The sequence below is a fragment of the Ctenocephalides felis genome, unplaced genomic scaffold (assembly GCF_003426905.1).
Source record: "Ctenocephalides felis isolate EL2017-DRISC unplaced genomic scaffold, ASM342690v1 CF-g0.4_SCAFFOLD_01886, whole genome shotgun sequence".
NCBI classification, from domain to species: Eukaryota; Metazoa; Arthropoda; class Insecta; order Siphonaptera; family Pulicidae; genus Ctenocephalides; species Ctenocephalides felis.
The window spans coordinates 174,523,765-174,537,202 of NW_020538040.1; the positions used below are offsets into that span (position 1 = coordinate 174,523,765).

Sequence of the window (13,438 nt, forward strand, 5' to 3'; positions counted from 1 at the left end):
TTTTACGGACATCTAATGAATGTGATTTATCATATGTTATTAATTTCTATCGACAGCTTGTGGAGAATTGTACACGAGGTCTAATAGAATCGTAGGAGGTCATTCAACAGGATTCGGGTCTCATCCTTGGCAGGCGGCTTTGATCAAATCAGGATTTTTGAGCAAAAAATTATCTTGCGGTGGTGCCTTAGTTAGTGATCGATGGGTTATAACTGCTGCACATTGCGTTGCCACGTGAGTAATTATATTTATTATAGATTTATAAGAATTTCTAAATAAATTTTACTATTATCTACGATAAATATCGGAAATGATTGAATGACATCTGTTCAGGTTCAATTGTTTTGTTTTATAATGTTGGCTATCAAAACAAAACTTGTTTGACAATTACGTTGTGATCTAGTATGCAAAATGAAAAATATCAAAACCAATAGCTTAGAGTTATATAAAGTCAATAACTAATGAATATATTATATTCTCATATTGTCTGGGGTGAATCACCTACAAAGAGCATTTATATTTTTATAAGTTTTAAATTGTATTTAAAGTGCTACAATATTCCTTGTAATTATGTTGAGAAATGTAATTTCTTTTTTTCAATATTTACACCTATTTCATTCTGAACGTCAGCAAATTTTAGGTCGTACTTAACCTAACAACGCCGCCCAAATTGACCATTTTAACTTAGACATTTTTAAACGTTAAAATGCCATTATCAAACTATATGACAATTCTTAAAATATACTAATAATATTTTCTCCACTCTTTGATTTTAGTTATTATTTCTATTTACCGAAAAAAAATTGTTATGTGGCTCAAATACCGCGGTCGGTCAAATTGACCGGTGAACAATAATGTTATTTGGGTTGTTGTTTCCGTCAAAAAATAGGTGCAAATTTTTATAATATATACCAAATAAACAACACAAATTTCGAATAAAATTTTAGATGGTGTGTGAAGTCGATAATAAACATATAACAAATAGGTTTCTCTATTGGGTAATGACAATAGGAGAGATTGTTCAATTCTTTAATTGGATAGTTTGTTGTTCTAAAACAGATAAATTTATTCATAGTTTTTGAACCAATTTGTATAAATCAAATTTCATCACTCTCATGGTGTATAAAAGCAAACTGAAAAAATGCTTATCCCAAGTTTCAAACATTATCCAATAAATCAGGAGAAAGCAGCAAAAGTGTACGAAAAACTAATAGATTTTGTTTTAGTACATTGCTTGATAAAAATTTGGCAGAATTGTGAGATTTTGGACTTAAATAGTAGCATATAATTTATTTTAAAATTATAAAAGAAATAGTAGCTGTAATTAAACGAATTTCTTTCATGGCAAATATTCTTTTTCTAATATGATGTCAAAAATTTGTACCGGTCTATCTATGTAAAAGACAAGGTCAATATAAAGTTGTGTTATAATGCTTGCCGAATAGTTGGGAGAAATAAAAGTTTGTTCATTTATTAAATAAATTCTTATAAAACGACTAGTAGTGCATGGCATCCGTATCAAAAACTAATGTTTTTTAAAAAAAACTTTAGATTTTTGAGAATTTTGAAAGTTTTTAAAAAATCTGACTTGTTGGAACAACTTCTTTTATTTAACATTTTTTTTGAAGGTTGGATCTGTTTTCCCAAAAATTTCACCAAATTTTTATATCGTCAATACAAATAAAATCCTCGAAATTGTCGACGAAAAATTGTATCCGCGCATACACACATACACACACACACCTACAAATATATTTACATACGGATTTTCAGAATAATGTGGCCTTAGTAAAACTCGATATAACTGTTATTTTTACATACACACATATATTTATTTTTTTCAAGGTATGCCAAAATGTTCAGAAACCTTTGAAACGTAAAGATATGTATAAATTTTCATTTTCAATTTTTTTGCGATTACTATAACTTACCCTACTAAAAGTTAATGGACAAAACGTAACCAATTTCTTACACTGTCCACACAAGCAATATGCTTTTTGAATCACTTTAATCGGATTAGAGTAGGATTCCATTTTATTAATGTTATAAAAGTTATATTGTTACATAGAAATATATATGAGTAACAAATTTATTTATTCTCTAGGACACCAAACTCGAACCTGAAGGTGCGTTTGGGCGAATGGGACGTCCGCGACCACGATGAGCGACTGAACCACGAGGAATACGCAATCGAACGCAAAGAAGTCCATCCTTCATATTCGCCAACCGATTTCCGGAATGATGTAGCCTTAGTGAAACTCGATAGAACTGTTATTTTCAAACAACATATTTTACCTGTCTGCTTACCTCATAAGCAAATGAAACTGGCTGGAAAAATGGCAACAGTCGCCGGATGGGGACGGACGAGGCACGGGCAGAGCACTGTGCCGGCTGTCTTACAAGTTAGTCGAAGAAAAATAAAAAAAAAAATTATATATCTAATTTAATTATATTTATTTTTTGATTATTCAGCAATTGCTTTATTTATAAAAAAATGGTAATATTTGCTCAGGGGGCGTCCATTAATCACGTGAGCAAATTCTAAGTAGTTTTGGACACCCTCTCTCTCTTGGTCATACGTGGTGATATTTAAAATTATCACCCCCACACATCACGTGTATTTTTAGTACCTAAAAACAATCCTTTTTTTTTTAAAAAAGTTTTAGTTTCTTTTTGAATTGAGGTAAAAAATAAATACACGTGATATCTTATTAGACCCATCTTTTTCCACGTGATATTTTGTGATTTTTTGTCAAACCACCCTTACTCCATATTATTAAGGTGCTTTTACTAGAATTGGTCTTGCTCCTTACCAGAGTTAACAATAATTCAGCAACCAGTTGAGTTAATCAGTATTTAAGAAGTAATAGGAATATTTTGATTTACAATAATTAAGATGAAGCAACTTTGTATATCAACCCTTTCCACTCGTAAAATGCGAGATTTATATAGGCCGCGGCGGAACATACAATATTAGCATATGCAAGATATTGGGATAATGTATCTACGTTTAATTTTGATAGTAGAAATTTGCATTATGGATGATGGATTTTTAAATATTTATATATTATTGTAAGACTCAGTATTTGGCATATTTTTTTTATTAGTTTTATACTAATAACATAGAAGCTTGCAATTACACACACTCACTCTTATATATGAAAAAAAAATTTAGATAATGAAAGATATATAAATAAACACAAAAATGAAAGTATTGTGGACACGTCACCAGATAAAAAAAAAAAAATCTTCAATATTTGTCTAATAGGATGGGCAGTAACTTCTATATTGGCAGTGATTTCTATATAATTTATACATTAATTCTAATTTAAATGCTTTTATTTACAAATTAATTTCAAATAATATTTTTCAATTTAAATGCTTTTTATACTTTAACATGATTTTTAAAGTATTTCATTTATTTATTGTGATTTTTCTGTTTCCAATGAATTTTTGTGTTTTATACACTGAAGAAGAGTCAAATTGTGATTCGAAACATATGAAAGCCTATTAAAAGTTATTAGAAATATATTTTTTTGCTATTATCTAGAATCTAGATAGATGTGCCTATCCAAAAATATTTTTTGTTTTAATTTTGTATCTATATATATATATACATATCCAGGGTGTCCCAGAACTCAACGTTACAAAAAATATATTTCACGTTGTGTGGAAATTACGAGCTTTTAAGTGCAACCTAAAGTTTTGGAAAAATTTTGACTTTTTTTTTTATTATTGTAATTGATTTTTCTTAATTTTTTTCATTTAAGGATCCGTGATTGTAAAAGATAGAAATGTCCTACAATACAAAAAATGATACAATTGCTAGGAATTGTGACTTTTTGTTGAACTATGAATTTGAAATTTTCAAAATTGGTAGACTTTGAGGGGTCCTTTTAAAAAAAAATGCACTAAGATGTGTTCGCGTTGTTGCATTATAGATGATTTTTTATCAGAATTTGGCTCATTTGATAAGGATTGTAAAATAGTAAAACAGGTAAAAGTTTTATAATAAAAAAAATCAAGTAAAGAAATAAAAGCCTAAAAATGACATGATTTTTCCCAATGCATTTCACTCATAATCAGTTCAGATGTTTGTTAAGATTTTAAATTTTCACTTAAAATTTGGTAGTTATAATAATTATAAATCAAAAAGTCTTAAGGCATATATGGCCACATTTCCATTTTACAAAATTTCAAATTTCTTCAAAAATGCATTGGCTCTATCTTTTCCAAATACATCATATCCTATATATTTTAAAATAAGTACAGTTTAAAGCTTTAAATGTAAAGCTTTTGAAATCGCTCCAATGGCAAGTGTCCAAAAGTTCATTGCAAGTCTATTTACCTCATTATCGTAAGTGAAAACATCTTAGAATAAACCATCTAACAATACCAACTCCATTACAAATATAAATCGCGTACGTGGGAATAAGTTATCTACGACATGATACGGGTACCTATAATAACTGGCATAACAAAGTAGATAAATAGCGTATAATTAAACAAGAATCGTTTAATGTTTCCAATAATTTCTAACGCGCCATCTTCTGTTTGTAGGAAGTCGATGTCGAGGTGATTCCGAATGAAAGATGCCAGAGGTGGTTCCGTGCTGCGGGTCGACGAGAAACCATTCACGATGTCTTTCTCTGCGCCGGATATAAAGAGGTACATATTATTTATCGGTAATAATCGGACAGGTGATTATGAGATTTTTCTGAAAGGATCGACTCGAGGTAATATTATTTTATTAAGTCTTACAGGAATTGAGCCAGTTGTCGTGTAGTGGTATACGAGGTGTTTTCAAAAACTGCTAGAAATTTTTAAATGTATCGGGTCTGAAGAGTCCGATTGCCAATTTTTTTTATTGTGTTGGTATACATGCCTAAAGTATGATGAAATTTTCAAATATAATCGTTTTTTACTTTGTCTATGATAGTTGCTAGGCTTCGAACTCCATAATCATCAAATATGACTTTGGTTTCCAAAGTTGAAACTTAATCCTGTTTCCAAAGTTGAAAAGACCATGAAAGGACGGCGTTTTTCTTCCATTGTTTAAACAAAACACAACCACAGACAAAGTATACAGTGAATATAGTTGAAAATTTCATCATATTTTAGGTGCATGTATACCAACACAATAAAAAATAAATTTTGACAATCGCACTCTTAAGACCGCATATATTTAAAAATCCCTACCTGAACACATCTTGTAAAATGTAGACTAGCAAATTTTTACTTTAGATTATAGATCTGGAAACATTGCTTTCCGAGACATTACTGCAACGTGCATATACTTATCACTATATGTATATGTATATCTATACATATATAACAATAATTCCAAATAAAAATAAGTTTAGTTAACCGCTAATTGCTCTATCAAGAAATGTATAATATATATATATATATATATATATATATATATATATATATATATATGTATATGTGTGTGTGTGTGTGTGAGCTGAGTCAAACTCCAACTCGATTCAGAAAAGAAATAGTGTGAGAGTTTTCCCATTTCCACTCTCACCACAGTGCCCGAGATGGGCTTATTCTCAATTGGAAACATATTTTCATCTATATTTTCAAGTGCAAATGAACATCGCAATTTGGCACACACTTTATTTTATACATTTACATTGATCTCTACCTCTACCTTTACCTGGTCCTTTACCTTTACTCTACCTCTGCCTCTATCTTTACTGTACCTCTATTTAAAAATTGAATTAAATATTCAAAAATTTCTCAATTTTCAAATATTGTTGTTAAAAATAAATAACTTTACTTGATAGTGAACCTTTTACTTTTACCTTTACTTTTACTCTAGCTCTACCTTTATACCTTTACTCTAGCTCTACATTTAACTTTACTCTGGCTCTACCTTTATATCTTTACTCTAGCTCTAGATTTACCTGTACTCCAGCTCTAGATTTACCTATACTCTAGCTCTACATTTACCTATACTCTAGCATTACATTTACCTTTGCTCTAGTCTCAATTTGAAAAAATACTAATAAATGATAATGTCAAGTTAATTCAAAGTGTAACGTTTTTTAAACACATTTACTTGACAACTATTCTTGCAAATTTATTTGATCATATATAAAAACTCAATTTAAAAAAATACTTATTGATAATGTTAATTCAAAGTTTTACGTTTTTTAAACACAGGGATCATACTTGAAATTTCGAAGATCCAGAAATTCTTGAAATTTTAATTTTATTTTTATCTTATAGAATCAATAACTTTATCTTCTCAAACAATATATAATTTCACACATTTTGATTTTATTACATCAATCATTCGCAGATAACTACTTTTAACAAATGATTATAGATGTCATAAATGAAATATAACAATTGAATATCTCAGTTCAAAAATTTGGTTTTTATTTGCTATTTGTGATTCAATAAATGTAGATGTCACTGAATCACAAATAGAATGTAGAATGTAGAATGTTAAATATTCCAAATCCTTATAAAAAATTTCGAACAGGAATTAATTTACTCAAACTACGAAATTAAAGTACGTTTGTATTCATTTTATATCAATTTTTCAAAAGTCAAAAAATAATTTTCGATTAGTTCTTTACATCGTGGAGTGATTTGATTGATTAGCTAGGCAACTGTAAAATAGTTCGATCACAATTGTCATTATTTATTCTATTATCTTTTTGCCTTCTTTATTATTCCACAAGACAAAACTTTAACGGTGTTTTATGAGAAATTGTAGAACTCATTGATTGAACAGACTGCAACTCATTTTCAATATGAAAAGTCAGGTATGTACGTGATTATCGAGAGAACTGTCTTTCATGTTAATAATTAATTTGAATGAGAAGAGAGATATATAAATGTATAATATAATGTTTTCAAATGATGTAAAATATATTTTTTTTACGTTTAGGGTGGTCGTGATTCATGCCAAGGTGATTCTGGAGGTCCTCTAACAATGCAGATTGAGGGTAGAAGGACCCTTGTGGGGCTAGTTTCTTGGGGCATCGGATGTGGTCGTGAGCATTTACCAGGCGTATATACCAATATACAAAAATTCATACCGTGGATTGACAAAGTAATGGGATAATTTTTATTCCATCGAGCTTACCCAAAGTATTCATTAAGTGCTAATCGAAAGTTCCAATAATAAATTAATTTAAAATTCTAAAGACGGGAATTTGAAAGACCAAAAAGACATACTTGTGATTGTGTAATTTTTATGATTAACTTTACATCATCTGTGCTTAATTATTAATTTGTATTATTCTTGCAAATATTTCAAGAGTTACCGAAAAGTTTGCTAATCGATAATGATATTTTAAGAAAAACAACTGCTGCTGATTCAGTCAATGTTAGAATAATTATTTTTATTAAATAATATTAAGTTCTGATTAGTAAATAAATAGCAAAATTATCTAAATATATATAACGCGTTGTTTGAGTTTATTTATTGCGTAGTGTAATATTTATTGCAGCAATTTGAATGCATGATTAAGTAATAACGTTTTAAGAAAATTCGTTTCTATTAAATTATATATTTGTTTCAGAATTTTAATTGTTTATGTATAGTTAGTATTTAAAATATTTTTATATAATTAATGTTATTTTATTATAATTAGCAAAGTACGTATCATGTAGAACCGTGGTTCAATTTTGGGTTATATATAAAATGTAAATACATTGTGGGATAATTTGGATTAAATATATTGTTAGAAACATTTTTGTGTATTATATCTCCGATATTTATATCAACTTATGAAATATGTTTCTCTTTAGTACAATAATTCAAACACAATGTAACAAATATAATAAATTTTATTTTAAATCCTATTTATAATTAAATAAATAAATAACAATGTTGGTAATATCAAAATTACATTCATAAATTTACACTTTTATACAAATAGTATTCAAATAAATAGATATAATTTAAAATTCAGCATTCGTTCATTTATAATCATTCACAGATTCATCAATCACATTAAAGTACTAGTGCATGATGATTTCACTTTTAAATAAATAAATAAATATTGCAGTCATTGCACACTGATCTAGTGTGATATTAAAGTTAATTCTGTTTGAAATATCGAACTTACAATTGTTAGACTCAATGGTTTGGAATTTTATACTTGACTCAAAAACATTAACAAAAAACTTAAATAAATTGCTTTTAGTTCAAGAAAAAACACATTATATCAAAAAGATAAGTGTGAACGACTTTGGTGTACATTTTAGAATTTCCTAATATCTATAAATGGCCTGATAATATTTTTATATTGATTACTAATCGAGTTCAGTAGAATATCAACTATTTATTTCGCTCGCAATGCAATAAATTCAGGCGAGGTAGAATTTCGGACTAAGGGCAAATGTGGCGCAACTAGAGACGCACATTTCACGAGAATTATCCGCGGGCGCCGATTTAAATATTCTCGTTTATTTAATATGCGTATTCTAATGTCATGTTTAGCACAAGTGTTCCAGTCAATTTCAATACAACTGATGCACTGCACAGTTCTATTCACAAAACCAGGATGCGACTGGCTTAGGTAAAGCTTGTGTCCTTGTACAGAAGACTAAATTTGGTTATTAGTGAACGCCGGTGACGCTCTGCAGCCAGGGCTTATAGTACGTCGTCCTCATATAAACACCAGGCAGATATGGCGCCGCACATTTGATACCATGAGACACAGTACCAGCAAGTTGCCACCTTCCATCTGGCCGCTGAAGAACCAGCGGCCCTCCACTATCACCTTCACAAGAATCCTTTTGCCCGTTCGCATAACCGGCACACAGGAACGACTCCAAGATTTTCTTCGAATGGCCAGCTGTATGGAACATCTCCTGGCAAACGCTGTTTTCGATCACTGGTACCTGGTAATGCGAATGAATACATTAGGATAACGACATTAAAAGCATTACATCCTTGTGATTTACAATGCATAATTTTAGTTTATAAATTGTATACTATACCTGTACTTCCTGAAGGACAGATGGCACACCACCTTGGTATTTCAGCCTACCCCATCCAGTTACTGTTGCCATCCTTCCCGTAAAATCAGCTCCATCAGGAGGCATACAGATAGGAACTACCATAAAACAAAGTGCATTAATATTCAAGCTAGCAAATACTACTATTATATTTGTATTATGTGCAAATTTAATTTTAGTTTATATTTATAGTGATATTTATTTTCACCTATATGACTATCGAAATGCACAGGACTTTCTAACTCTAAAAGGGCCAAATCATTTTCAAATGTTGCTGCATCATATTGTCGATGAACAATTACACGCTTAACGTTTTTAGTTACAGATCTCTTCGATTCCAAATCACCAGATATATCAAATTCGCCAAACACAGCAACAAGCGAAGCCAAGAATCTGAAATAAGAATTGGAATAATATAGAACTGCTATCATATACAGGTAAATTGATAGTACTAAGTCGGAAGTAATGCCGTAATCTAATCCATCGTTTTATTGACGATATTCATATCTCACCCGGGTTGACAATGCGCTGCTGTCATTACAAATTTATTTGTGATGAGCACTCCACCGCATTTATTTTTAGTAAACAATCCGAGCCACGTTGATTCTCGTACTAAAACTTGCCAAGGAAATTGTCCGAATTGTGCACCTTTTCCACCAACGATTCGAGCTGTTTTTATTAGTGGTCGAATGCCGCATTCTGGATCGACAAAAGTAATAATTATTATTTATTTTATCTTATTTCCGCGCGCATTTTTAACTTACGTTTATTATAATCTACACCTGCTGAACTCGATAAAGTTGTCGTTTCTTCCTCCGAAATTTCATCGAACTCGACAGTAGTCGTGGGCACAGTCACACGTTTAGTAGGTTTCGGATTTTTAGTAGTGGTAGTTAGCTTAAAGAATTTATTTGTTAATGTTAAGTACGTCTAACAATATGGTAATATTTCTTGAATAATATTTATATTAATTGTATATTTAATTTATATTTAATTTATATATTATTTAATATTATAGTCAGCGTCGTATTGGTTTTAAATAAAGATTCGCTTGAACGGTCTCGCTTTTCAGCCAATGCCCAATCACAGGCGTGCACTTACCCTCTGTGGTCTTTTCGTCGTAATTGTTGTATCTGCGGGTTTCACTTTCTGGGTGGTGGGCTTAGGCTTTCTCGTTGTAATCGGTTTTTTAGTTGTTGGGGTTGTGGTGGCACGTAGCGGCCGTTTTGTTGTCGTAACTGGCCTTTTAGTCGTTGTTGTGCGCCTGCTAGGGGCGACAGTCGTCGAAGGCCTTCTAGTCGGAGTACTTGGCCTTCGTGTGGGCGGTTTTCGGGTTGTAGTAGTCGTTGTAGGACGCCGCGTTGGCCTCGTTACCGGCGTATCTGCAGGCCTTTGAGGCCTTGCTGGCGTATTGGCAGCAAGTACTTGGCTTGCATTTTTATTGTTGTAAACAACATCTGTCAATCCTTGAAAATTTCCCTGCAACGACTCTACTATCTTATTAACAAATAAATCTATTTTATCATCTAATATACCATCTTCGATAAAGCTTGGTGTTGATATTTCAATATCATCATAATCTAAAAGTGTTCCATTCTTTTTATTATTATAATTTGCTAAATGCATTATAGACGTATTTAAATTAGGATTCCGTACTGGAGGAAAATTTATCAAATCATCTTGTGATGTTTGTTGATCATAATCATCTTTTGGTGGAACATATAGAGAACCATACCCTACTGTAGAACTAGGAGTCGTTGAACCAGGGCGCTTTGTGATCGACGGACTATACACATACGACGTCGATGGTGGTCTAGTACTCGTAGCCAAACCAAATGTAGACATAGGTAAGTGCGTTGTTGCGCCTAATGTAACTTTATTGATTATAGTAGGTCGATTTACACCAGGCCGATTCGACCAACTGCTAGCTGTTACAATATTAGTGGTAGGTTTTGGTGTAATAAGTATCGTTGGTGCAGGCCTCTCAGTAGCTCCATTATTAAGTACTTGAATTCCATGCGATGCAGACACATGATGACTGATAGTTATTGTGGGTGAATTATGCACAACACCACCTGCACTTGGTCTAAAATTAATAGTTTGTGTTGGCGTGTAATATTCAGTATTATCACCTGGATTTGATATTTTGTTAACATTACCATTACCGTTGGGCACATCTAAAATGATTACGGTTGGAGTAGGACTATAGTTATAATTACTTGGACTCTTAGTTGGCGAAATTGAATAGTGAGAATTGGAAGGGGGCCGCTTGGTAGGTGTAGCACTATATACGTAACTCGTCGATGGAGTTTTTATTGCATTTCCGTATGATTCGGTAGTTTTTGAATCAACTCCCAACTTATTAGGAATATATTTTGTCGGCGTGGGGCTATACACATAACTTGTTGATGGCGGTTTAGCACTTGTAATGTGCGATGATATACCTTGCCCATGCGTAATTTTATGATTAGGTTCATATCCCGGTCTTTTTGTTACTGTTGGGCTGTATACATAGGATATCGATGGTGGTGATTTTGTGGTCGATTGTCCATAATGTGATGGTTTAGTACTTGGATGTCTATGCCCCATGACATCAGTATGACCAGTATATTCCGGTTTGGAATCATTCAACATCATTATAATGGACTCGATGGATTCAATTTCCGGAGTTTTATTATTCTCCGGCCTTTGAGTTGCCGGCTTTTGATTACTCACTGTATGTACAAGTACATATTTATCATTGTCAGATGGCGGTCTTCGTGTTGGCTTCGGCCGGAACATGGGCCGTAAATATATTGGTTTTTGTGCTAGTTCTTCAGGTGATAAAGGCATTAACGTTGAATCAAATTTATCTTTATAGTAGCCTGTGCCCGTGCTTGCTGTTACCGATTCAGAACTGAAGTCACTCGGCCTAGCGACATCTGTTACTTTGGATCCATTCAAATGTACAAGAACCGTATCAGCATCATCATGAGTAATACTGCTATAATTATAATGTTCAGGAGATTCAGTTTCGTATATAGAGTTACTTAAAACACCGCTACCCGAAAAATCGTGATACTTTTCAGTATTAGAAAACACCGGTATTCTACTCGGTAACTCATCAGTATATTCGGATGAACCAGAATAATCAGGAGAGGGAGAGGGTTTGCGGGTGGAACTGTGCCCTCCGCTACTGCCACCGTATTTGTTGAAGTGATCGAGAGCAGATATGCCATTGCTGGAAGAACCGACACCAGCATGGGCAAACATATCGCTAAAATCGTGACTGTTTGATATGTCCATAACGACAGGTTCGGACGATACCAGGGTCGGCACCTCGACAGCGGGAAGTTGACAGCAGGCACCAAAAAGAAAGCCATCCATGCAGGCGCCCACCACCTCGCCGCCGCGCCTCGCACACTCGTGGTTGAACATGCATATCGTCGCTCCCCGTTCGCTGATCGGCATGTGAATCGTCCTCGTGGGCTTGCAGATTCGGGGCGTTATCCTGTAGCCGCCGAAAAGTTTGCGCCCTTCTGGAAATAAAGAAAATATAGGTAAATACAAATATAGATTTAGAACAAGCATATATAAATAGTTTTTTAGCAGAATAACTTTAAATATTATTTTTTAAATGCCATTATATAATTGCTAATTATTTTGTGCTAGTGTATTTTATTTACATTTAGTGTTAAGTTAACATTACATTAAGTTAAGTTAATTACAGATTATTCAATAACATATATGTTATTATAAAGAACGAATAACTCATTGCATGACATTTGAATCTGTATTCACTGATTTTTAAATTCTAGAACAAATTTTTTGGCAAAATAACTGAATATTTTATATTTTTTAATGTCATCACGCCATAAGTTTAATACTAATCTAATTAAAATTTATTAAATAATCTATACGATATTTTGTATCATTAGATAAATTATTAATTTTTGTATAACATAATTAATAATTAGTGTAACAATTTTTTAACTAATAACTTTAAACAAAAATTAAAAATTTCGAAACCTATTATGTCATTGCTACTAGTTTTTTGCAAATTTACAAATTAAGTGTATTTTTTGGTACATAATTTATTTGAAGACATGTGATTTATTTATAGACATATAGCTTATTAAATTTTTTAAACAGATTTTTTTTAATTACTTATATTCATCATTGAACAACTATTGTATCATTATTATTTGCAAAAAAAATATTGAACATTAAGAATTTTACAAACGGTTTAATTTATAGCTTTTTTTATGTATTTTTTGCGATATTTTAATTATAACATAATTTATATTATAACATATATACGTTATTATACATCAAAGAATAGCTAATTAAATTTGCTATAACATCATAGTTAATAATTTTTAACTGTTATAGTAAATTTTAAGACAAAATTTTATAACTTTGAATGAAAATTTAATTTTTCAAATGCCACTATGGCATTGATAGTTTT

At 31.6% G+C, this 13,438-nt stretch overlaps 2 protein-coding genes across 3 annotated transcripts in view; one reads left to right on the forward strand and one right to left on the reverse strand.

The window, feature by feature from the left end:
* Positions 1-7,429, forward strand: part of LOC113378332 (serine proteinase stubble-like) — a 47,472-nt gene extending 40,043 nt beyond the window's left edge. Inside the window, exons 4-7 of one of the 2 annotated variants that reach the window (XM_026618872.1) lie at positions 57-234; positions 2,105-2,402; positions 4,561-4,668; positions 6,911-7,182. In XM_026618872.1, coding sequence (XP_026474657.1) covers positions 57-234; positions 2,105-2,402; positions 4,561-4,668; positions 6,911-7,087 — 761 coding nt within the window. In that variant the 3' untranslated portion in view covers positions 7,088-7,182. Of the gene's footprint in view, positions 1-56; positions 235-2,104; positions 2,403-4,560; positions 4,669-6,910 lie in introns of both variants that reach the window. The other variant, XM_026618871.1, reaches the window with a different exon arrangement.
* A 1,160-nt stretch (positions 7,430-8,589) lies between these two features.
* LOC113376286 (mucin-2-like) lies at positions 8,590-12,441 on the reverse strand. Its single transcript, XM_026616191.1, has 5 exons — positions 10,089-12,441; positions 9,504-9,690; positions 9,200-9,384; positions 8,974-9,089; positions 8,590-8,874 (listed from the first exon to the last, which is right to left on the reverse strand). Exons 1-5 carry the CDS (start codon positions 12,439-12,441, stop codon positions 8,590-8,592), a joined length of 3,126 nt encoding a protein of 1,041 aa, XP_026471976.1.
* Between the last annotated feature and the right edge of the window lie 997 nt (positions 12,442-13,438).

Bases quoted from the DNA above. Each gene is read 5' to 3' on its own strand.
- LOC113376286 (XM_026616191.1), bottom strand. From the start codon at position 12,441: ATGCCGATCAGCGAACGGGGAGCGACGATATGCATGTTCAACCACGAG. The intron at 9,385-9,503 runs GTGAGATATGAA...TTCTTATTTCAG, and splicing joins GCAGCGCATTGTCAACCCGG to ATTCTTGGCTTCGCTTGTTG. The intron at 8,875-8,973 runs GTATAGTATACA...TCGCATTACCAG, and splicing joins CTGTCCTTCAGGAAGTACAG to GTACCAGTGATCGAAAACAG.